The sequence below is a fragment of the Tursiops truncatus genome, chromosome 12 (assembly GCF_011762595.2).
Source record: "Tursiops truncatus isolate mTurTru1 chromosome 12, mTurTru1.mat.Y, whole genome shotgun sequence".
Classification (NCBI taxonomy): domain Eukaryota; kingdom Metazoa; phylum Chordata; class Mammalia; order Artiodactyla; family Delphinidae; genus Tursiops; species Tursiops truncatus.
Genome location: NC_047045.1, coordinates 2,975,126 through 3,001,040, shown reverse-complemented (window position 1 = coordinate 3,001,040; position 25,915 = coordinate 2,975,126). Strand labels below are relative to the sequence as shown.

The 25,915-nt window shown below is 33.0% G+C and overlaps 1 protein-coding gene across 1 annotated transcript in view; it reads left to right on the top strand.

Moving 5' to 3' along the window:
- EYS (eyes shut homolog) overlaps positions 1-25,915 on the top strand; it is a 1,685,417-nt gene that overhangs the window by 113,468 nt on the left and 1,546,034 nt on the right. The window contains exon 5 of the mRNA XM_033867388.2: positions 5,019-5,133. Within this exon, the coding sequence (XP_033723279.1) occupies positions 5,019-5,133 (115 nt within the window). The remainder of the gene's footprint in view (positions 1-5,018; positions 5,134-25,915) is intronic.

Here is a 25,915-nt window from a genome sequence, read left to right as displayed (position 1 = left end):
ATTCCAACTGAAGATATCTGAGACATTGTTTACATTTCTTCATCAGAGGACCTTCTGCTTTATTCATATAATTTTATATTTTCAGGGACTGTTATAGTTGACAGAAGTCATCCTTAAATTTGGCCCCCTATGTGCTTCTTTTTGAGAATATATGTATAATTTCTTCTCTTAGTCCTGAACCTATTAATTTCCCTGTGAATAATAACTAACAAAACATAATGACAGAAGTTACTACAGAGCTATATACATAAAGGTTGAATTAGTATCCTGTAACCTCCAAGTCTTCCAGCTCATACTTGATCAAATCGATCTTAGCCCCACACTGCTCTGTACAGCCTCTAACACTTCAATATCCAATATTCTCTGCTGTGCCCTTGGGATCTCATTTGTCAGCAGCAAATTCTGCAACACCACACTCTCTTTATATACCTTCCTTTCTTTTTTCTGGCTGAAACCTGGAGTCTTCTTTGGTGGCTCTATCCATTCACCCACAACCTGCATACATCTGTTGAGGAACAGTGTAGGTAGCCTTGCCATTGTTGCCGTATCCAGACCAGTTTTCTTTCCCCTCAAAAGCCTGTCTATTTTTAGCACATAGCTATTCCATAGATCATTCTCTCCCTAACTCTTTTTCTCTGTCCCCAGGCTCCTTTCAAGCATCTCCTCTTCTCTCAGGTCCTGTCCATCCCCGACTATGGCTCTAGCATCTGGCTTGTGTCCTTTTCTCTACAACTATTGTCATCTTTCTTGATGACTTCAGCATCCATCTTGGGAATCAACCTACCTGATTGCTTAAATCCTTTGATGGTTATTTTATAATTTTTTTCCTCCTCCATCTAATCTTGACCCATTCCCCATGGTCATGTCTTATTATTCATCATGAACTGTAACTGCACACCCTACAAACCTTGATTTAAATGTTTGCACTCTCTGATCATCGTATCATGTATTTAAGAATGTTATTTAAGTGTTTTATTTCCCTGACCTCAGACTGAGTTATGAGGATGTCATAACTTGTGAATGAGATTCTGGAGTTTCTCTTAGATTTCAAGCCATGGGGGTGGGGGTCGTGGAGGCACATGATGGTTGATTACCTGAAACTCAACAGCTTTCCTCTGCCTTTGGGGTAAACTTCCCTGGGTCAAGGGTCACATATGGTGTTTTGGGGCTTCCTTCTTGGTTTGTAATGATAGTGTTAACATTTTGGGCCAATTTTTCATGATCAGTAAGCCCTGGATTGTTTAGAAACATCTTTCTCAGAGATTCTGTTGCCTAATCTTCATCTAGCAGTCTGTCAACCTGGTCTCATTAATGACTGAATATTAGTTCTTCATTTAATTCATAGCCCTGGCTCTCATCTTTTAAAACCATACTCCAGAATAATACAAATACAAGTGAGTATATATATATTTTTTTAACATCTTTATTGGGGTATAATTACTTTACAATGGTGTGTTAGTTTCTGCTTTATAACAAAGTGAATCAGTTATACATATACATATGTTCCCATATCTCTTCCCTCTTGCGTCTCCCTCCCTCCCACCCTCCCTATCCCACCCCTCCAGGCTGTCACAAAGCACCGAGCCAATATCCCTGTGCCATGTGGCTGCTTCCCACTAGCTATCTACCTTACTACGTTTGTTAGTGTGTATATGTCCATGACTCTCTCTCGCCCCATCACAGCTCACCCTTCCCCCTCCCCATAACCTCAAGTCCGTTCTCTAGGAGGTCTGCGTCTTTATTCCTGCCTTACCCCTAGGTTCTTCATGACATTTTTTTTTCTTAAATTCCATATATATGTGTTAGCATACTGTATTTGTCTTTTTCTTTCTGACTTACTTCACTGTGTATGACAGACTCTAGGTCTATCCACCTCATTACAAATAGCTCAATTTCGTTTCTTTTTATGGCTGAGTAATATTCCATTGTATATATGTGCCACATCTTCTTTATCCATTCATCCGATGATGGGCACTTAGGTTGTTTCCATCTCCGGGCTATTGTAAATAGAGCTGCGATGAACATTTTGGTACATGACTCTTTTTGAATTTCGGTTTTCTCAAGTGAGTATATTGATAGCTAGTCTTGTCCAATTTAATTCATTCCCACTTAAAAGGAAAATTAAAACATGATAGCCATAACTCATCACAATTTCAGGATATTTTGTTGCTTCCCTCTTTCTGCCATCCACATCCCGATTAGGAAAAGGTAAACATGATACCTTTCATAACTAAATGGTACTTGGAATGATTTCTGGATCTCTGGTTAGTTCCTCAGGATAAAAGAAGCAAAGTAAGCATAGCTTCACAGGTTTCATCAGTGGAGTAGAAGAGTACAATACATTTAAATTTAAATCATATTTTAATAACAGCTCTAAAACTAGTCATATGACCAAAGCAACTGACTTAACTTTTTTGAATATATTTCCTCATTTATATCATAGTGGTAATAATCAATATCACACAAGAATTATAAAAATTGAATTAGAAAATAATAAATTTGTGAAAATAATTAACCTAGTGGCTGGCACATTGTAGATCTTTAAAAAAATGCATGGTTATTCCTGATGAATGAAGGTATGATTTAATTCTCGAGGTGAGTTTGCAAAGCTGAGCCTCAAACAGCAGGAAAGGTGAATTACTGAAGTGTTTTACTGATGCTATTTTCGTTGGACTGTGTCAATGTGGTCTTTGGTTCTTTTATGAAATTATACAGTGTACTTAATAAATTTAAAATAATGACTATATGGTACAATTCATTTTATTATTAACTCAGCTTGTAACAACTTCATTTTAACAAGTATAATTTTTGGTCATAATCCTCTAGTGTGTACTTTAGAGAGACATATTATCATTTGATTTGATGCCCAATTCACTTGATAACAGAAGTTTACTAAATGTGAGTTAAAAGACTGGAATATTTCTCATGAATCAATGAGAGTGAAGGCAAAGAAAGCCTGAACACCACTGTGTGTTCTTTAGCACCTTATTGATTGCAGCTAATGCACTGCAGTGGACTGGAATCCAGATTGATTTCCTGTCTGTCTCAGTCTTTAGATAGTGATGCCATTGGCTAGGAATGCCCGGGACCCTCACTTGGTCTGCACTACCTGTGGCAGCCCCCAAGGACATTTCCCCAAAGAGAACCAATGTTCTGGCTAGGGTGGCCCTTGTGGGCCTTATCATGACCGCAAGACGCACCTCAGCAGCAACCATCAGGGAACTTAAAAGAAAAGTCCTGATAATACTCACAGGGCCTGGAGGGTAAAGGGCACCAGCATCGATAGCCCTGTGACAAGGGGGGAAGAGAGAAGGACACACAGAGAGAGAGAGGAGAGCCTGGGGCTCTCTGCCTTACTGGGGTTGAGGGTGGGGTCACTCGTTATTGGTGAATTTAAACCCTAACAGTGAGAATCAGGGAACAGGAAGGGTAAGGTGTGAAGGTGGGGTCACTCAAGAGGCCAGTTACCTGGGTCACTCAGGGGTCTCTAAAAGGGGAGCTCCAGGGTACGTGAGGCCAGGCTTCTTGTCTAGGCCTGAGTAGGCATCACACAGCTGGCAATATGTTTATTCCAGGTGGATGTGTGACAATGGATGCCATGGCAATCCAAAGCTTGATATCAGGCACTTAGATTACACTCAAAAAGCCTGATTGCTTTATAAAAAAGGTAACTATGACAACTAACAAAGAAACAAACAAAACCTTATATTTGGCCCAGCTATGACCATACACTGTCCACTGTAATTCTTTACAATATGTCTAAAATTCCTGTGTCGTTGTTAACTCCTGAGAGCATATCATCAGTATAGAATGGCTCTACTAGACATTAGAAACATCACTTGCCATTTTTCTTCACATTTCAATAATGCTTTCATTTATTCCAATAGTTTTCTAAAACCTATATTTTATTGTTAAATATCCATTTAGGCCAAAGTTGACTTTACTCTTACATCTCCAAAAAGTAATATTAAGACCATTCAATGAAGATGTAGTTTATTCACATTCCCTCTAAACAAATAAAACTTCTACTTTGTAAAGAACACAAGTATGTCCATACTGTTCTCCATAGAGGTATGGAGGTTCCTTAATAAACTACAAATAGAACTACCATATGACCCAGGAATCCCACTACTGGGCATATACCCTGAGAAAACCAAAGTTCAAAAAGAGTCATGTACCAAAATGTTCATTGCAGCTCTATTTACAATAGCCCAGAGATGGAAACAACCTAAGTGTCCATGATCAGATGAATGGATAAAGAAGATGTGGCACATATATACAATGGAATATTACTCAGCCATAAAAAGAAACGAAATTGAGCTATTTGTAATGAGGTGGATGGACCTAGAGTCTGTCATACAGAGTGAAGTAAGTCAGAAAGAAAAAGACAAATACCGTATGCTAACACATATATATGGAATCTAAGAAAAAAAAAATGTCGTGAAGAACCTAGGGGTAAGACAGGAATAAAGTCACAGACCTACTAGAGAATGGACTTGAGGATATGGGGAGGGGGAAGGGTAAGCTGTGACAAAGCGAGAGAGTGGAATGGACATATATACATTACCAAACGTAAAATAGATAGCTAGTGGGAAGCAGCCCCATAGCACAGGGAGATCAGCTTGGTGCTTTGTGAACACCTAGAGGGATGGGATAGGGAGGGTGGGAGGGAGGGAGACGCAAGAGGGAAGAGATATGGGAACATATGTATACATATAACTGATTCACTTTGTTATAAAGCAGAAACTAACACACCATTGTAAAGCAATTATACTCCAATAAAGATGTAAAAATAAATAAATAAATAAAATAAACTGATCCCAGGCTGAACGCAAACAAACAAACAAACAAAAAGAACACAAGTATGCATGGACAAAATCAATGATTGAAAACATAATGTGATAATAAATGTTGTATGTAATTTAAACAAAGCATTATTATTTTGGACAGCCTGTTAATAGACTTCTGTGAAAATATTTAAATTGCAAGTTCTTTTACTTACAGTGATGCATTTACAGTTGTATTCCAGGATTTACTGGAAAAAACTGTGAGAAAGTAATTGACCGCTGCAGACTTTTCACCATCAACCGTCTGAATGAAGGATGGTGTTTCAATGTAATCGGAAGATTCAGAGTAAGTAATTTAGTTTGTGGCAAAGTAACTTAGCACCTCAAAATGCAACAGCTTCTGTCAGTCCCTATTTCAAATGCTTTTATCAATATAAGCCAGCTAAATATATCATTTTCTGTATATTTAAATATGAGTTATATAAGGTTTAGGACTAGAGGTTTTTAACTTATAAGAGGGCATTATTAAGTGTTCTAGTCAGTGTATTTATTATAAAATAAGTATATAACTAATTGAGTACTGGTTATATGTGTCTGTATATATAAAGCCATAGTTACTAATGCCTTCAGCTCTTGAGCCAGGTGGGAAATACGATTTGTCTGGTAGTTATTAGGGCATAAAATATATTATTTGTGGGGGTAGTTTTTGAAATGACTTTACAAAAACAGAGTATGTATGTTACACATGGTAAGGCATATCCTACAACTCAGAAGTTCCATTTTTAGGTAGGTCTATTGGAGAAACAATTACGTTTGTACTGAAAGAGATGTGTACAAAAATTTTCACTCCAAATCTGAATCAACCCAAGGCCTATGGATAGGAAAATGGATCAATTTATCCTGGCACAGTCATACCATGAGATTATAAAGAATGATTAAAATAGTGAACATGTATTAATATTTATAAATATCAAAGTATAATGTTGAATTTTAAAATATTATTGAAAATTATATATGTAAATTATGATAATGATTAAAATTTTGAAATACAAGCAAATCCATATTTACTATGATTGCATAGTCTATAGCAGAAGAGTAAACATTTACATGAGGGTTATTTACACACACTGGCTTTACTAGAAAGACACTTATAGGGATATAGGTTAGGGAGTGAAATGGGGCAGATGGGACTTCCAATGTATCTGTAATGCTTTATTTGTTTTTAATTAACTTTTAGCAAATAAGGATGGTAAGATCATGCTGTTCATTTTATTATTTTCTCTACTTTTCTGGGTTGTAAAATATTTTAATAAAATGTTTTGAAAAAAATGTGAATCCAGCTTATGGAATGAACCATGGAAAAATATATATGTGTACTTTTGCAAACATCCTAAAATATAATAATGTTACTGTACAAGAATACATAGTATAAGAACATAACCTCTAGCACCTATAATACATTTGGCATTATAGTGTATCATAATGGTTATTACCTCATTTGATCTTCACATAAATCTCATCGCATTTTATAGAAAAATAAAATGTCTACTGAGCTTTTGAATATGTCCTCAGGTTCACATCTGTTGATGGGGATGAGGCATATTGGAAAGTACTCCGACTCCAGAACTCATACTTGCAAGCACTACACATATCTGTGTTTAATATAAGGGATGTATTACCATTTCTTTTTCCTTTACAATGTACCTACCCTTTCCTGAGTAGCAAAATGTCTAGTTGAAATGCCTCTCCCATTTTGGTTTTAATTTATTTTATATTATCCTGTTTATGTTTTGGTTTTGGTTCCTGTTTTGTTTCAGGATAGTCTCTGAGTATTTATCTCTGACATTTATGTTTATGTTTTTCTTCCTCCACTGCCGATTTTCCCTGGGAGGTCTCACCTTTGATAGCGCCTCAACAATTACCTGTATGTTATTGACTCTAACTCCAATTTGAATTTTTCTTTTAAGAAATTTAACTGAACTTTTCATCACCTTGCAGACTCTGCTTTCTTTCTTTTTTTGTTTGTTGGTAATTCTAATTTAAGTTTAATGACTTCCATTAGATAAAATATTAGCAAGAGAGGAATGCTATTGGCCTGGTTAGTTCTATTTTCTTGTAACTTATAGATTTTTAATGAACAGCCATGAGATATGTATATCAAACCCCTTACAGCTATTTTTCCTAATTTTATATTTTATTTCTTTTACATATTTTATTATATTGATAAGAATTTCTAATAACAGGTGAACAGAACTGTGCATACATTTGCCAATTTTAGGGGGAAAGCAATCAGACTTTCACTTGTACCCTTAGATATTTGGAGATAGCCTCTATCAGATTGAAGAAGTTCCCTTTGATTCCTAATTTACTGAGTTTGATCATGAAGGGTTGGTGAGGTTTGTCAATTGCTTATTCGGAATGTCTGAATGTAGTTAGCAGATCATATCATTTTTCTTTTGTAGTGTGTTAATATGGTGAAATATAGTAACTGATTTAGAATTCTGAGTAAATATTGCATCCTTAAGAAAACTTTTTCTTGGCCTTGAGACATTTTATCTATTTCTGTATTCAACTTATTACTAAAATACTTGTATTCATATATTAATAAAAATGCTTAAATTTTAAATAATAAATAGTATATAATATATAACTATTAAAATAATAAGACTGTACTTTTATTTTCTCATAGTGTCTTTATCAGATTTTAGCGTCAGGGTTAATGTAGCCTCATAAAAATGAGTGGAGGGCTTCCCTGGTGGGGCACTGGTTGAGAGTCCACTTGCTGATGCAGGGGACACGGGTTCCTGCCCCGGTCCGGGAAGATCCCACATGCTGCAGAGCAGCTGGGCCCGTGAGCCATGGCTACTGAGCCTGCGCGTCTGGAGCCTGTGCTCCGCAACGGGGGATGCCACAACAGTGAGAGACCCGCGTACCGGAAAAAAAAAAAAAAAAAAAGTGAAGATTTGTTCCCTCCCCCTCTATTACTTGTAACATTTTGTGTATAATGGACTATTTCTTATTCAAATATTTGATGGATTTCACCACTGAAGCATCTGGCCTGGGAGTTTTCTTAGGGGGAGAGTTTGTGATTATAAGCTTAATTAATTTGACATAGGACTAGACAACTCAGATTTTTTTCCTTCTTTTCCTTACCAGTCTAAAAAAGTAAGTAAATGAAATAAAATATAAAGACAGAAAAAATAGCAGTAAGAGGGTTCGATGTACATATCTCATGACCGTTTATTAAAAATCTATAAATTAAAAAATATAAAATTAACCAGTGAGTTTGTCTAAGAATAAATGATAAAATTATTAAGCTCCTAGGGAAGAAAAACAAGCAGAAAAACAAAGGCTACTCCTCATGGCCTTTCACTGAGCAAAGGACACAAAACCAATTGATTGGACAAGTTTAAAGCTTCTGCTCATCAAAACATAGAAAAATGGCAACCATATGCCAAGATTATCAAACTGAATTTTCACTAAAAATAAATATAATCCAGATATTTATTGTTTACATGAGACAATCGAAATATAATGTCTTTACTGAAATAAAATGATGGAAAAAGATATATCAGTGTTATATCAATAAAATAAATTGGTGATGCCTATATTAATTTAATGTAAACTAGACTTTAAGGCATAAAATAAGAAATTTATGATGATTTTTAATAGCATAATTTCAATTCATGAAGAAAATACAAAAATTATAATGCTGTATATACTTAAAAATATCTTGTGTATATATATTAACATATGTATGAAAAATATATAGGGGAATATTGACGGACCTTAAGGAGACATGCAGAGTCTAGCTCTAGACCAAAATCTTATGTGTGACCTTTCACCCTCAACCCTAGAAAATTAGGAGGCATTGCCCGGGCAGGCCTCGTGGGGGAAGTGGCCCACATTGGACTGGGTGCCCAGCCAGTACTCCACAGGTGCCTGGAAAGAGTTGCAGTCGACACTCAGCCATGCCCCAACCCCCCTCAGCCCGGCTCACATGCATTCTATTCCCAGTCCAAGCCTGTTTCTTTGTGTGGTGCAAGGGCCTCAGCTGGGACAGTTCCAGGAGCCTCCAGGGAGACCTCCTCATGGAGGGGCCGTGGTTGAGGATTCTTCTGCACACCAACTTACTACTTCTCCACCCCTAGCCCTGCTTTCTCTCTCCAAGTCCAAGAAAAGTCAAAAGACTTTTGTTCGGGATCCTTGGTGTCCTTTCCATACCACATGGAAGAATGAGACAGCATTCTCACATGTATACAGGGAAAATAGGACTTGATATCAACCCAATGCATGGCAATTTAGTAGAATGTACCCAAGGTTTTCAATCCATAATCATTCAAAATCTAGAAATACCTGAAGAAAACAAGATTACATCAAACATGTAGGAAATATTCACTATATTGTTACTTATTTTAGAATCAAAGTAATCAAATTAAGCAAAAAATAGCTAAAAATTATAATGTACCCAGATAATAGAACATACATCCAATTTAGTCTATACTTTTGAAGTGTATCATGATTTTTGGAAAATACTCAAATCAGAATGTTTAGTAAAAATTGGCTGTATTAGTCTAACTACAGTTTAGTTTTATATATATATATATATATGATATTAACTGCTGCTCATAACAAAATAAGATGTTGTTTATGAACTTTCTGGGTTGTGGGAAAGGTCAACAGTCATGGCAGTTCTCTTCCTACAGCAGTCATCCTCCCAGAGTGCTCAGACAACTGAAGAGGTTGTATATCAGGCCGCATAACATTCAGGGGAGGGAGTGAGTCAGATGGTACAAGATGATGTAGCATCTGATGTCTTCCATCTCCATAATCATTTAGGACTTTATAAATTTTAATAAACATGAGATTTCCCTGGTATATTTGAATTACTTTTATGGAAACATGAAGTTTCTGAGGTCTGTGACCTGCGTGGTCCAGGGACAAATTAATACACACAGAGACAGAGAAACAGGGAACCAGAGAGAAGTGTGGAGAATAGGGTTTGAGGATTCACAGAGAGGCTCCGAGTTAATCCCGGATGTAAGGAAAGACCAAGATTGATCGGAGTTTTGATGGCCAGTGGAGTCTGGATGATATTTGTATTATACAGATGTGTATATAGGCTAAAATGAAATAAACCAATAATTTGACAGTGGTTTACTCCAATTAATGAGATTAGACTAAAATTATAATCAGAAAATTATATCTTTTGATTATTCATTTAATTGAAGTAATATGAAGAATAAGGCGTATCCTGTAATGACTTTAAGATTAAGAAGTTTATATTAAATGCAACAGGCTGGACAATATTAGGGGTAAAAAAGCCCATAGGTCAGAACCTTATTCATTCTAAGCCATGCTCTTCATCATGGGTTAAATGTCTCTATTTTCAATTCAATTTCTTTCTAATTGAAATGGCCTAAAGATGGTAAACTTTCTCATTGAAATTGTAATGAAGAATTTCTAATCAAGCACTTTCACAATGTCAATTACATTCTCAATATTAATAATATATATGCCCTCATGGTAAAACAATTGTTACTTTACAATTGATAGTCAGATTTCTAATAATCACTATGTATGAATAAATCATCGAAAACATTGAGTTCATAGCAAAAAAACTTACTGTAATTTTCAGGTTTATAAAAATGAATAAATGACAGCCACTAAATTAAAAAATCTGATTGGTATTATGCACATTATTAAAAATATAGGCACTATGCAATTATATACTGTTTACACTGCCTCAGAGCAATGACTCAGAATTTCTTTTCCTTAGACTTTCAGTGATTTACTAGTAAATTTTATTTTATTTTTAACAGTTAATACACATAGTTAGAACCACAATTTCTGGTTTGTGTCTATCCAAATACTTTATAGCTTCCTGATGTTATGACAGAATTGTTGGTTGCTGCTTGTTATACCATTAAAGAAAATGCCCCAAGAGCTTTGTACACAGTCTTTTGTTTCTCTTCTTTTACAACTGGTTCAGGAATACAGATAGAAGGATGCAGTTTATGTTTTATTTCATCTTTGTGTAAGTCCTTATAAGCCTTCATTGGTGAACCAACAAAAAACAAATTTTAAAGCTCATTTAGTTTAACATCACCATCTATTTTATTTATCTCTTCTATTTCCCCTCTCTAGTTAAATCTTTTTTTTAACAATTAGTTTCCACAAGCGTGACTTATGCAGACTCACACTGAAAAAAGTAAATCTCCAATTAGAATTCAATATGAGTGCAAGTTGCATGTGTTGTAGAATTTAGAATTCTAAAATTTAGTTTCAACAACAGAAAGTCTAAACCGAATCTCTCTCTTTCTCTCTCCCTCTCTGTCTCTCTCTGGCTCTCTCTTCTCTGCCTGCCTGTGTCTGTGTCTGTCTGTCTCTCTCTCTCTCATACACACACACACACACACACACACACACACACACACACTGATGAATTCGAAGGCTCACATAGTTAGACTTTCCAGGGCTAGATTAGGTAAGTGTTTAACCAGAGGCTTAATTAATCCTATTTCTTCTAGTTCCCTCTAGAACACCAATAATGGCCTCTTTGAATTTCCTAGAACCCAGGTGTGCTCTTGCCTCAGGGCTTTTGAACTGAACATTTTGACCCAAATGTCTGATTTGTGGGATTCTCCATTCTGTTAGGCCTTTTCTCAAATGTTTACCCTCAATGAGTCCTTCCCTAGATGCCCAATCTAATATGTTGAAGTTTTCCAGGCCCATACATGTCACTTCCTTTTTCTATGGTTCTTCTTAATAGCTGTCGCCAACCAGCTTCCCAGATAACAATAGAGTTCTTCATGTCTCTCTTTTATTATCTGTCAGACTAGAGTAAGTTGAACTTTAAGCTCTATGAAGGTAGATCTCATTGTTTCTTTGCATATGACTAACTTCTTCCAGAAAAGGCAGCAAAACTTCAGCAAAGGCAAGTCAGGCCAAATGGAGTAGATGGGAACTTTGAAACATCTCTTCTATGAAGGAAAACCCCAGATTCTATAAACTAACAGGAGACCTTTCTCTTAATAATGCAGTAGTCACAGCCAGTCCAACACGGAAATGGGAGAGAGATTCATTTGGTGAAAGGTGGGAAGAATTATGTGATAAATAAAACAACTCCCAATAATTTGTATGTAAAATATCTTAAAAGTCAACAAATCAAAGAAAGAGGTGTTAGATAAGCCAAGTATGATATGAACACTCAAAATATGAGTTAACACACATACAAAATATGACAAAATCTAAAATTCACACTATGATCTGCTACAAACTCCAAAATGACCAGAAAAGCTGACACCATTTCCTATTGGCCCCAAGAATCACATTCCAAGCTTCCAACCAGATGAACACACCAATATTTTCATTCCTTATCAGTCCTCAGAGATACTCTCTTCAGGTTTAGGGACTAGATTAGTAGTTGTCATCTTTTGAACCAAGACATCCAGACATCTGTGGAAAAGAGTAGTTAAGGTCAAAAACAAGAGATCCCCAGAGGAACCAAGTGCGATTTTGCCCACTAGGAGATACTCGGCAACATCTAGGAACATTTTTGCTTGTCACAAATCGGGGTTGGGTCTTCTACTGATGTCTGGTGTAGAGGCCAGGTTTGCTGCTAAGCATTCTACAATGCACAAGAGAGTCCTCTGCAACAAAGAAATATCAGATCTAAAATATCTATTTTATATTTATATTTATATATTTATATATATATATATATATATATTCCTTTCCATTATGGTTTACCATAGGGTATTGGATATAGTTCCCTGTGCTATACAGTAGGACCTTGTTGTTTATCCATTCTATATATAATAGTTTGCATCCACTAACCCCAAACCTCAATCCAACCCTCCCCCACCCCTGCCCCTTGGCAACCACAAGTCTGTTCTCTATATCTGTTTCTGTTTCATAGATAAGTTCATTTGTGTCATATTTTAGATTCCACATATAAGTGATATCATATGGTATTTTTCTTTTTCCGACTTACTTCACTTAGTATGATAATCTTGAGGTTAGACAGATTTCTCGATGGCTTCTGAGTGTCCTTCATTAGTTGTGTAATTATTCCTGCTCTTGTTCAGAGTCTTGCCAGGGAAGTTGGCTCCTGCCTAAAACAGTTTTTAACAGAGAATAGCATCCTCACACTAGGTTTTAGTTTTAAAGTACTTTCATCAGTGTAGTTACTTCTTTATTCTAGTTCTTCAGTATATTTTAATCATTTGAATCACTGTCATTTTAAATAAGTAAATGAAAACTATATGCTTTGACTTGAAAGAAATTTTTCAGAGAGCACAAGAAAAAAATCTTTCCTAGGTTTCATATTTAAGCAATTTTGAAATGGTTTTATTGCCCTAAGGTTGTTAGTTACAGAAAGTGTTAGAAACTTTTTGATGATTAGACTCCCATAATATTATCTGGGTCCTCTTGACTTTGCTTTCCTAGGCAGCAAGCAGTAATAAAGCAACAAAAGCTTCCAACTTAAAAGGATTAATAGAAATTAAAGTTACCACACAGCTTTTATTATTTGTCAAGAACTTTGTGTACAGGAAATTTACAAGTGTCTTAATAGTAGTTCTAGGACAAAAATAGAAATACTCAGGAATTAGTGTTTATGTCCATGTCACATCTACATGCAGTTGTAAATTAATTGGTTTACAATGAGTAGTATTTTGTAATTCCACATGTTTTTTTATTCATTAATTATAATAATTAACACTAACTATATAGTAGGAAAAATTTTAAGCGATGAATATATTCAAAAACTTCTCTCACACTTTTAAAATTTGACTTGATTTATTTCATACCCTTATCCATTTATAAGAGCAAGAATGGAGAAATTATAAGCATATATTTTGTCACTTCTCTTGTTTATTTTCAGCAGAATTTTCATATCAAGTGAAAAAGTAAATTAAAATACCTTTAGAAGTGACAGCTTAATTCATCTATATTAGTGCACTTTCTGTGAATGGTTGAAACATTCATATTTAAAAGAAACAAATGTAAATAATTTAAATGCCTCAGATAAACTAAAGGTGTCAATATGTCTTCATTAATAATGAAACAGAAAAACGAATAGAAAAAAATCATGCTTGAAGACATCTTTACAATTTAAAAGTCACAGCTTAAAAATTAAGGAGAAATCACTGGTGAAACTACTTTTTAAAGTGCAGTTGTTTACATGAATCTCATTCGTATCATGTTTTGGAACTTTAGGATAGTTACTTTCCTCCCTAAATGCTCATGATCAGGAGTTAGTGCCATAATATCTGTAAACAGGTGCATCAGAAGTAGATGTTAAATAAACCGAAGGCATAACTTTCATAAACAATTCTGGGAATCCAGCATATGGTTGGCTGAATAATGGCACTCCAAATAAGCCCTTGTGTAATCCCAAGAACCGACAAATGTTATCTTATATGGAAAGAGAGACTTTGAAGATGTGATTGAGACAAGGATCTTGATATGAGGAGAGTATTCTAGATTATCCAGATGGGCCTGATTTAATCACAAAGATTCTTATAAAAGAGCTACAGAAGGAGTAAGGGACAGAGAAAGTGATGTGATGACAGACACAGAAATTTGAGTGATGTTCTTTGAAGATGGAGGAAGAGTCCACAGGCCAAGGAATATAGGTGGTCACTAGATGCTGAAAAAGTCATGGAAACGGAGTCTCCCCTTCTTGCTGAAACTCGACCTCTGTTCACCGGTGCCAAGTAGAAATGTAGAGACAGAGTTTTGGGTGAAGTAGAAAAGAGCAGTTTTATTGCTTTGCCAGGCAAAGGGGGCCACAGTGGGCTAATGCCCTCAAAACTCTGTACCCTACCCTGGAGGGGGTAGTGAGGAGTCTTACAGTGTTCAAGGAGCAGGGCGTGGTCAGCTCGTGGACATTCCTCTGATTGGCTGGTGGTGAGGTAATCGGGAGTCGGCATCATCAACCTTCTGGTTCCAATCAGTCTGGGGTCTACATGCTTGTGGGCAGCAGACAGTTAACTTCTTCCACCTGGTGGGTGTTTAGGTAACTGCAAAATAGCTCAAAGGACATGGCTCAGAATATTATCTATAGTCCGTGAGGAAGAACTAAAGGTCCTTGACTTTGTTTAATGGCTAAAATATTATTTTGTCTTGCTTGACTGTTTTCCTTTCTTTCTGCGTTATCTCAGTTCCCTGATTAAATTTATTCTTTGACTAAAGATTTTCTACAGACAAAAGGCAGGTGGAGGACACGCGTTGGGGTCTATTCTGGGAAGGCCTCATAGGGTCCTTTTCGGTTACACTCTCAGAGCCCTCCTAAACCTTGGCTTGATCCCTGTAGGACAGATTTCAGATATTTGACCTCCAGAAATATAAAGGAGTAAATATTTTAAACTACTAAGGTTATAGTAATTTACTACAGCAGCAACAGGAGATAAATACACAGAGATTTCAAGAAAATTTATTTTTAACACACAAATAAATATGCTAACTGAAAATGATTAGAGAAGCTCTCTGAGTCATAGTCACTCAAAGTTCAGGTTTATTAATTAGTGTTCACCAATGATGAAGAAAAATTGTTTTCTCAGAGTGCAGAGAGAGAAAGAGAGAAAGACAGATCCACATATACTTAAGCATATTTAAGTAGACTAAAATATACGAAGTCTTTTTCCTATCTCCTTTCCTCAGCTCTTCATAATCTTTTCTGACCTAAACCTGTGATTGGGCAGGAAAGGGAGTAAGAATTGAAGGCAGACGGATGACCACTATAGAAGTGTTGTAGGTAAGAATAGGTGTGACAGTATTTTGTTGGTTCTTCCCATTATATTTTGAATAGGTTTACTATTAGCAAATCTGGGTCAGTTTCTAATTATTCTTGCATCTGTTATGAGAACCAATAAAGGAATTTACTTCACTGATTCTTTGTCAATAACCAAATTTCCTCAGCCAGGTAGTAACCTGAATCCTAACTCGTTTTATCTTTCTAGCTGCCCTTCACAAAGTTAGTATGTCTTTTTGCAAGCAGTTTGTCTCAACTCACAAAAATTCCTCTGACAATATGCTGATGACTGGAACTCTTAAAATCAGGTGCAAATTTTAATTACATAACTGTACCCAAAAGGCGTGATATCACCTAGTTAAATTTTTATGCAAAGAAAATTAAAATTGCTCATTCCATTTGAACTGTGAATCAGGAAATATAAAATAAATTTGTTTTAAAAAATTAGGTGCCTCCCTTCTTCTTACTCCACAGCATTCTAATAGGCCAATCATGTACTTTTAATACACATTTTCTGTCTTTTCAGTAATGATGTTAAGAGCTCACTGGTGTCACCCAGGATGAATGAGCTAAACTTTAAATGACTCTAGTTGACCCAGAGGAGCACATTGTCCTTGAATTTCCTCATTAAAGCTCCTGATATAAAATGTAGATAAAAGAAACACCTGAAGGAAATGTAAAGTTATCTAGAATCACCCACAAAGAGAAGGTTGCCATGTTGAATTTTGGGATTTTTAATATGGTTCAACTTGGTCTCCTTCATTATGGCCAAGAGTTAAAAACATATCTTAAAAAAAAAAAAAATCTTAAACTCATGTCCAGCAGTAAAGTGAGCTATTTCAACTCATGCCAAATTATCATAGTTTAACATTTTATTCATTTTGTATTTCAGTATTATTAATCTAGCACATCTATAATTATTTTCTACTTAATGATTAATCAAATACATACATTGATTTTTAAATATTTCTCATGTAATAAAATTTTCTAATCATTTAAAAAATTATTTATAAACAAAATCATTTAACCAGATTTCTAAGGGTAGAAGTTTTGCTTTTGAAAGATTGCCTCAATATGTCTGAAACAAAATAAGTAAAAACATTTAGTAGATTATGTTTTGAGTCAAAGTCTGAGGAAATCCTATGTTACTACCATAGCATTAATTAGAAGGAATACCCAACCGTTGCAGAGGTGTATATAGACAAAATCAGTATTCATATAAGAAATCATTTAAAAACTGACTTATAAAGTAAATTTTAAAAATTAAGAGTTAATTTGGGAAAACAAGTTTAACATCTAAGTTTCTGGATGCAAAAATTGAAATCAGTAAGGTAAAGACTGAGTATTCATATATATTACTGGTCTTTTAGGGAAATATATTCAGTTAGATATACACTTTTACAGATTGAAAAGATATTTGACACAAATACTACATTTACATATTTATGTAAATAGCAAAGTGCAGCCACAGATGAGTTGAAATAATAAAAAAAATGCTAAAAAACTTGATTTTGTATTAAAGCAGATGAATGATTAAATATTAACTAAGTTTTCAACTACTTAAGCAAGTAAAAAATGATATTTGAGTCACTCTCAGCTTGTTAAGTATGTACTCTCCCTGGGATGGCAATCTTATCAGAAATGTTTGACTTTGCAATGAAAAACAGTGTCAGTTAGAAAACTGAAAATGCTGTGGAAACAAAGGATATTTTTTTAAAGGAGTTGACAGATTGTTCTTTCTCTGGAAGAGGTGAAATTTAACTACAGCTAAAGTAAAAGCATAGAGTAAATATGTTACCTTGAAAAAGAAAACTGAAGCTATTTAATAAATTAATTGTTTTATTTAATGTATACCACTATTGCAAGAAGTTTACACTGGAAAGTTTAATAAGGATGTTGGATTTCTACAATCATTTATTAGGTCACAAATAAGACAAATGAATGTTACCTAGTCTAAGGGAAAAAAAAAATAAATGAAGATATCCACTGAAAAAGGGGAAAGAGGTGTTTTTTTATTTGTTTGTTTTTTTAAGATGTTGGGGGTAGGAAGTTTATTAATTAATTAATTAATTTTTCCTGTATTGGGTCTTCGTTTCTGTGCAAGGGTTTTCTCTAGTTGTGGCAAGCTGGGGCCACTCTTCATCGCAGTGTGCAGGCCTCTCACTGTCTCGGCCTCTCTTGTTGCAGAGCACAGGCTCCAGATGCGCAGGCTCAGTAGTTGTGGCTCACGGGCCTAGTTGCTCCACGGCAGGTGGGATCCTCCCAGACCAGGGCTCGAACTCGTGTCCCCTGCATTAGCAGGCAGATTCTCAACCACTGCGCCACCAGAAAAGCCCAAGAGTTTTAAGATCATTGTAAATGGTAAAGGTAATTATTTCTCCTCTCTCTAAGACTATCAAATAGATTTCTGAAATTGAATGATATTTGGCATTCAAAGACATAAAATGTATGAGACACAACCACTGTGTTTAGTATCCTGGCAAAGACATTTTTAGACTGGCAGCTGGAAGTTGATTTAGATTGAAGACAGTCAGACCTATTTGATACTTTTTTGAGACTGATTGATTCACTGTTTGGATATTAGAGAATGATTCTATTCTCTGAAGACTTTCCATGTCTTTTCTAATTTTCTTCATTTAATTTAAAGCAATGGTAGGGGTTTAATAATTGACACTGTACTTAAGAGATTTAGAAACAAAAGTCTTTCAGAAGGATAAATGTATTAGAGTACGGGGTAGCCTTGGGCAATCGGGCAATATTACCCTTTTTCCATACTCATTTATAATACTGATATGGAATAATTTTTTTTTGTGGTACATGGGCCTCTCACTGTTGTGGCCTCTCCTGTTGCGGAGCACAGGCTCCGGACACGCAGGCTCAGCGGCCATGGCTCAAGGGCCTAGCCGCTCCGTGGCGGCATGTGAGATCTTCCTAGACCGGGGCACGAACCCGTGATCCCTGCATCGGTAGGCAGATTCTCAACTGCTGCACCACCAGGGAAGCCCTGATATGGAATAATTTTAATAAAATTTATACATTTAAGAAGGGGAAGGAAATGTCTCCTACTAAGTAAACATCTGTAAAGTGAAATTTTATTATATATTTGCACATGTTTATATTAAATTTATATTTATATACTTAATAAATATATATTTATGTAATTTATTTATATAATATGTACTTATATACTATTTATAAGTTAAATTTTTCTTCACTCCCAAACAGTAAAATATGTGTAAGCATACTTTTTCATGGCTTTATTGACTTATGATTGACATATAACATTGTGCAGTTTAACAGGTACAGCATAATGACCTGATACACGTATATACAGGGATACCTCAGAGCTATTATGGGTTTGTTTCCAGACCACTGCCATAAAGCTGAATATTGCAATAAAGCAAGTCACACAAATTTTTGGTTTCTCAGTACATATAAAAGTTATGTTGATGCTATAGTGAAGTCAGTTAATTGTGCAATAGTGTTATTTCTAAAAAAACAATGTATATACCTTAATTATAAAATACTTTGTTGCTAAAAAAAATGGTAACCATCATCTGGCCCTTCAGTGAGATGTAATCTTTTTGCAATAGTAACATCAAAGATCACTAATCTGAGTTCACAATAACGAATATAATAATGATGAAAAAGTTAAAAATATTGTGAGAATTACCAAAATATGACACAAAGATATGAAGTATGTGAAGTATGTGAATGATGTTGGAAAAATGGCACTAATAAACTTGATCAATGCAGGGTTGCCACAAACCCTCAATTTGTGAAAAACATATATCTGTAAAAACATAGTAAAGTGAAATAAAACAAGGAATACCTGCATTGTGAAATAATTTTCATGATAAGGTTAGTTAATACATCCATCAACTCACATATTCACAATTCCTGTGTGGTAAGAACTTTGAAGATCAACTCACTTAGCAACCTGCAATGCACAATAGAATATTGGTAACTATAGCCACCATAAAGTGCATTACATCATTACATCTCCAGAACATAGTCATCTTATAACTTGAAGTTTGTGCATCTTGACCACCTTCACCCATTTTCCTCTCCTCTCCCCACCAGGCAATCACCATTCACCTCTATATCTCTGAATACCCTGTTGATTTTTTTTCATTTATATTCCACATATAAGTGAGCTCATACAGTATTTATCATTCCCTGTCTGATTTATTTGACTTAGAAAAATGTCTTCAAATTTCACCCACGTTGGTACATATAGCAGAATTTCCTTCTTTTTAACGGTTGAATAATATATATGTATTGTTATATTAATATATATTAGAAACTATATTATATAATTTATTATTAATATAAAATTATAAAAATAACATTAATTAATATAATAATTATATAATTAATCGATTAATATATTATTATTAATAGTATACATAAATTATCAATATTACAGTATATATTGTATATCATATATCATATATTATATATACTTATTTACACTATATTATATTTTAATATATTACATTATAAAATAATATATTATAACAATAAGTATCATGGCATATATGATAATATATATAATTATGTATAATTATATATAATTATTTACATATTATATATGATACCTGATATATAATATATAATTATATGATACATGATATTTAATATGTAATTATATAATACATCATATATATTACATATATTGTATTGCTTATATAATATTGTATTATATCATTAATAATAATTTATATAATATTTATAATATTTATCATATAATATATTTTATATGATAATACAATAATATAACATAGTATGATAATATATATTATTAAATATATGTATATGTGTATAATAAATTAATATATTTTTATGTGTATAATACATTACACATTATATAATATATATTGTATAATATAATATATATTATAATATTAATATAAAATGATGTGATATATAATAACATCTATGATATGTATATGTGATGTATATGGTATATATGATATATGTTATAAATCATATAATATGATATATATTAATATAATTATATTATGTATATAGTAATATATTATGTAGAATTTTATAATTTATAATTTTATAATTACATTATATATGTATATTATATATTGATATATTATATTATATATTATACTATAATTATATATTATTATGCATTATAGTTGTATATTATAATATAAAATAATATCAGATATATAATTACATAAGATATGTATTATATCACATATAAAATATAATATCTTATATAAATAATAGTATTAATATGAATTATTAATTTTATATAATTGTTTATATATATCTTCTATTATATAATATATACTATATCAATGATATATATATCACTTATATAAGTATAATTATATATAGTATATATTATATATAGATTAATTATATAATAGTTATGTATAATTTTATATAGATAATTAAAATATATATAATTATGTATAATTTCATAATTAAAGTAATTACATATAACATATACTATATTTTATTATATAATATATTATACACATAATAATTACATGTTTTTATCATATAATAAATGATATGCAATCATATTATACATATAATATTATGAGGTTATATATATTATAATATAGATATTAAATGATCATGTATAATGTTATATATGCTATATGATATTATATATAAAATCATATAATGTTCATTGTATATTATTTATTATTTATGTATAATATATACTATTTATATTATATATATTCTTTTTATGGTTGAATAATATATATGTGTATATATTAGTCCACATCATCTTTGTCCGTTCATCCATCAATGGACACTTCGGTTGCTTCCATGTTTCCACTGTTGTGAATAATGCTGCAATGGACATGGGTGTGTACATATCTCTTTGAGATAGTTATTTTGTTTCCTTTGTATATATACACAGAAATGAGTTGCATGATGGCATGGCAGTTCTATTTTAAATTATTTTAGGAAATTTTATTTTGTTTTCCATAGTTGCTGTACAAATTTACATTCCCACCAACAGTGTACAAAGGCTCCCTTTTTTTCACATCCTCACAGATGTGTAATCCTATTGTGGATTTGCATTTTCCTGGTGATTAGTGATGCTGAGAACATTTTCATGTACTTAATAACTATTTGAATATCTTCTTTGTAAAAATGCCTATTCAGGTAACATTTCCTTTTTTTCCCCTTTTTTCCTGTCATATATAATATTATTATTATTATTATTATTTAACATCTTTATTGAAGTATAATTGCTTTACAATGGTGTGTTAGTTTCTGCCTTATAACAAAGTGAATCAGTTATACATATGTTCCCATATCTCTCCCCTCTTTAAGTAATATTTCTATTTTTAAAATTTGATTTGCTTTTTAGGTATTGTGTTGTGTGAGTTTTTTATATATTTTAGATATTAGCCTCTTATCAAATATGTGGTTTACAAACATTTTCTCCCATTCCAAAGGTTGTCTTTTCTTTTTGTTTAATGTTTCCTTTGCTGTGCAGAACCTTTTTCATTTGATGTAGTCTCACTTGTTTATTTTAGCTTTTTTTACTGTTCACTTGGGATCATATATATGAAATTGTTGCCAAGACCAATATCAAGCAGATTTTTACCTATATTTTCTTCTAGGAGTTTTTGTTTGCTTGTTTTAATCCATATTTAAATATTTAACTTATTTCAAGTGAAGTATTATGAATGGTAAATATTGGGATCCAATTTCATTATTTTGCTTATGAATATCCAGTTTTCCCAGCCTGATTTATTGAAGAGACTATTATTTCCCCCCTGAATATTCTTGGATCCTTTTTCAATTCTTAGTTGACCATATATGCATGGGTTTATTTCTGGGCTCTCAATTTTTTTCCATTGGTCTATCTGTTTGTTTTTATACCATTACCATACTGTTTTGAGTACTATACTTTGGTAGTATAGTTTGAAATTAGGAACTGTTATGCTTCCAGATTCATTCTTCTCTCTTAGGATTGTTTTGTCTGTTTGGGGTCTTTTGTTGTTCCACACAAATTTTAGGACTATTTTTCTATTTCTGGAAAAAAAAAAGAAAGAAAGCCCTTGAAATCTTCATAGAGATTGCATTGACTCCATAGATGGCTTTGGGTAGTACTGGCATTTTAATAATGTTAATTCTCCAAACCATGAACACAGAATATATTTCCACTTACTTGTGTCTTTTAAATTTCTCTCATCAATATCTCATAGTTTGCAGCATACAGGTATTGATCTCCTTGGTTAAAATTATTCCTAAGTATTTAATTACTTTTGATGCTATTGAAAATGGGATATTCTTTATTAGTTATGATAATTTATTGTTAGTGTATAGAAACACAACAGATTTTTGTATGTTGATTTTGTGTCCTGCAACTTTATTAAATTTGGTTATTATTTCTAATGGTATTTTGGTGGAGTCTTTAGGATTTTCCTTATATAACATGTCATATGCAAACAGATACAGTTTTACTTCTTCCTTTCCAATTTGGATGAATCTAATTTCTTTTTCTTTTGTAATTGCTCTGGCTAGAACTTCCAGTAGTATGTTGAATAAGAGTATTGGAAGTGGGCACCCTTGTCTTCCTTCTGATCTTAGAGAAAATCTTTCAACTTTTCACCATTGTGTTTGATGTAAGCTGTGTGCTCATCATATATGGCCTTTATTATGTTGAGGTACATTTCTTCTGTACACAATTTTTTGGGAGTTTTTACCACAAATGAATGTTGAATTTTGACAAATTCATTTTTTATGTATCTATTGAGATGGTCATGTGATTTTTATTTCTCATTCTGCTAACGTGGTACATTACATTTATTGATTGGCATACATTAAACTATCCTTATATCCCAGGGATGAATCCCACTGCATCATGGTGTATGCTCTTCTAATGTGTTCTTGAATTTGGTTTGCTAATACTGTGTTGATAATTTTTGCATCTGTTTAGCATCTTTATTTGGTTTTGGTATCAGAGTAATGCTGGCCTCATAAAATGTTGTTGACAGTGTTCCCTTCTCTTCTATTTTTTGTGAGAGTTTGATAAGTATTGGTATTAGTTCTTCTTTTTGTTTGGTAGAATGTGAAACCATCTAGTTTGGGAAATTTCTTTTCTGGGAAGTTTTTGATTGTTAACTCAATCTCCTTACTCTTTATTTTTCTGTTCAGCTTTTCTACTTATTCATAATTAATTCTTGGTCAATTTTACCTTTCTAGGAATTTATCCACTTCTTCTGGGCTCTTCAATTTGTTCAGTTATTAATGATCTCCTATGATCTTTTCAACTTGCATTCACTTTATTCGCAGTCTTAGTGCCACCTTTTTCATTCATAATTTAATTTATTTGAGTCCTCTTTTTTTTTTTTATTGGTTGGTCTACCTAAAATTTGTGAATTTTGTTTATCTTTTCAAAGAATGAAATCTTAGTTTTGTTAGTCTTTTATATTGTTTCTTGATTCTCTATTTTATTTATATCTGCTGCAATCTTTATTATTTCTTTTCTTCTGTTACTTTTGTTCTTATTTCACTCTATATTTCCTTGAGGCATAAAGTTAGGCTGTTTATTTAAGATCTTTCTTTTTCTTGACTTGTGTGTTTATTCCTATACACTTCTCACTTAGACCTGCTTAGACCTGCTTTTGCTGCATCCCGTAAGTTTTGGTATCTTGTGTTTCTATTTTCATTTATTTCAGGAATTTAAAATTTTACCTTTTGATTTCTTCTTATGATCCATTGGCTGTTCATGAGTGTGTTGTTTAGCTTCCATATATTTGTGGAAAACAGCTTTTATCCTGTTATTGATTCTAGTTTCATACTTTGATGGTCAAAAGATACTTTATATAATTTCATTCTTTTTTAATTTGGTGAAATTTGTTTTGCAGCCTAACATATGATCTATCATAGAAAATGTTTCATGTGCACTTTGAAGAGTGTTCCTGTTATCGTATGGAATATTCTGTATATGTCTGGTGGATCCATTTGAAGTATAGTGTTTTTCAAATCTACAGCTTCCTTCTTGATTTTTCTGTCTGGATCTATCCATTGTTGACAGTGGGGTGTTAAAGTCTCCAAGCATTATTGTATTGCTATTTATTTCTCCTTTTAGTTCTTTTTATATTTGCTTTATATATTTACTCCAGTGTTGGGTGTATAAATATTTATGAATTGTATACCTTCTTGATGTATTGACTCAGTATTTTACAATAACTCTCTTTGTCTCTTTTGACCAATTTTTGCTTAAAGTCTATTTTGTTTGATATAAGTGTAGCTACCCCTGCTTTCTTTTGGTTACTGTTTGCTTGAAATATTTTTCCCCATCTCTTCACTCTCACTGTGTGTATGTCCTAAAAGCTAAATTGAGCCTTTTGTAGGCAGCATATCATTGGATGTTTTTGAACTTTTTTCTGTGTGAATTCATCATTGTTTTTTCAAAATCATTAAATTTCTTTAAACTAGGTACAATATGATATTTTACAAATAAATAAAATGTCAGTGATTTTTTAGTACTAATTCAAGAAGAATGAGTGAGAAAAAAATGGTACTGCAAGGAGAGGTTGTGACAAAAACAATAAAATTTCAGATTCATAACATTTTACACTTCAGATTTCTAGTGATTATATATCTTTAGTGTTAACTGATTAAGACTTGTACCAATAACATTTCTATTGGAGAATAAAGAGGAGACAAAAAATAAAGTAAAATGATTTTAAACCAAATATATATGTTTATATCCTGGCGTTGTGAGAACTGAAGTGTATGATCTTTTTAAAAATCTCATAATTGTTGTCTTTTTATCTGAAGTTTAGAACAAAATATAAAGGGCTTTTCTTTATCAAGGCTGTTGAAAATTCACATGAAATGAATTAGACAATGCTTTTGAACTCATTTGAACAATGGTAACATATATATGGCAAAATGGTCTCTGTCTTTCTCTCTCACACACATGCACACAAACACAGAGAGAGAGAGACAGAGAGAGAGAGTGACAGCACTGAGACAAAGGGAGAGAGATGTGGTATCCTTATTATTAGTATCTTCATTATGTAAAGAAAAAAAATTCTATATTTTTAACACAATTTCTAAACCCTGGCATAAATGCTTACATAGAACCATCAGGGAATACAGATGTAGTAAGATAGGTATGAGCCATGATTTGGGGATACAATTTCTTTGAAAGAGAGAAGTTTAAAATGCTTGTACAGCACAGGAAGCAGAATATCTAAAAGAAATCATTATCTTGCCTAAGAAATATAGCTGTTAAAATAACTCAACATCTAGAGCTTTTTAAAAATCCTCTTCATACTATCAATCAAAATTTTTTCCCTTTATAAAAAACAAAAGCCTTAAGAAAGCATCATCAAATGCTTTCAGCACATGATATGTTAAATCA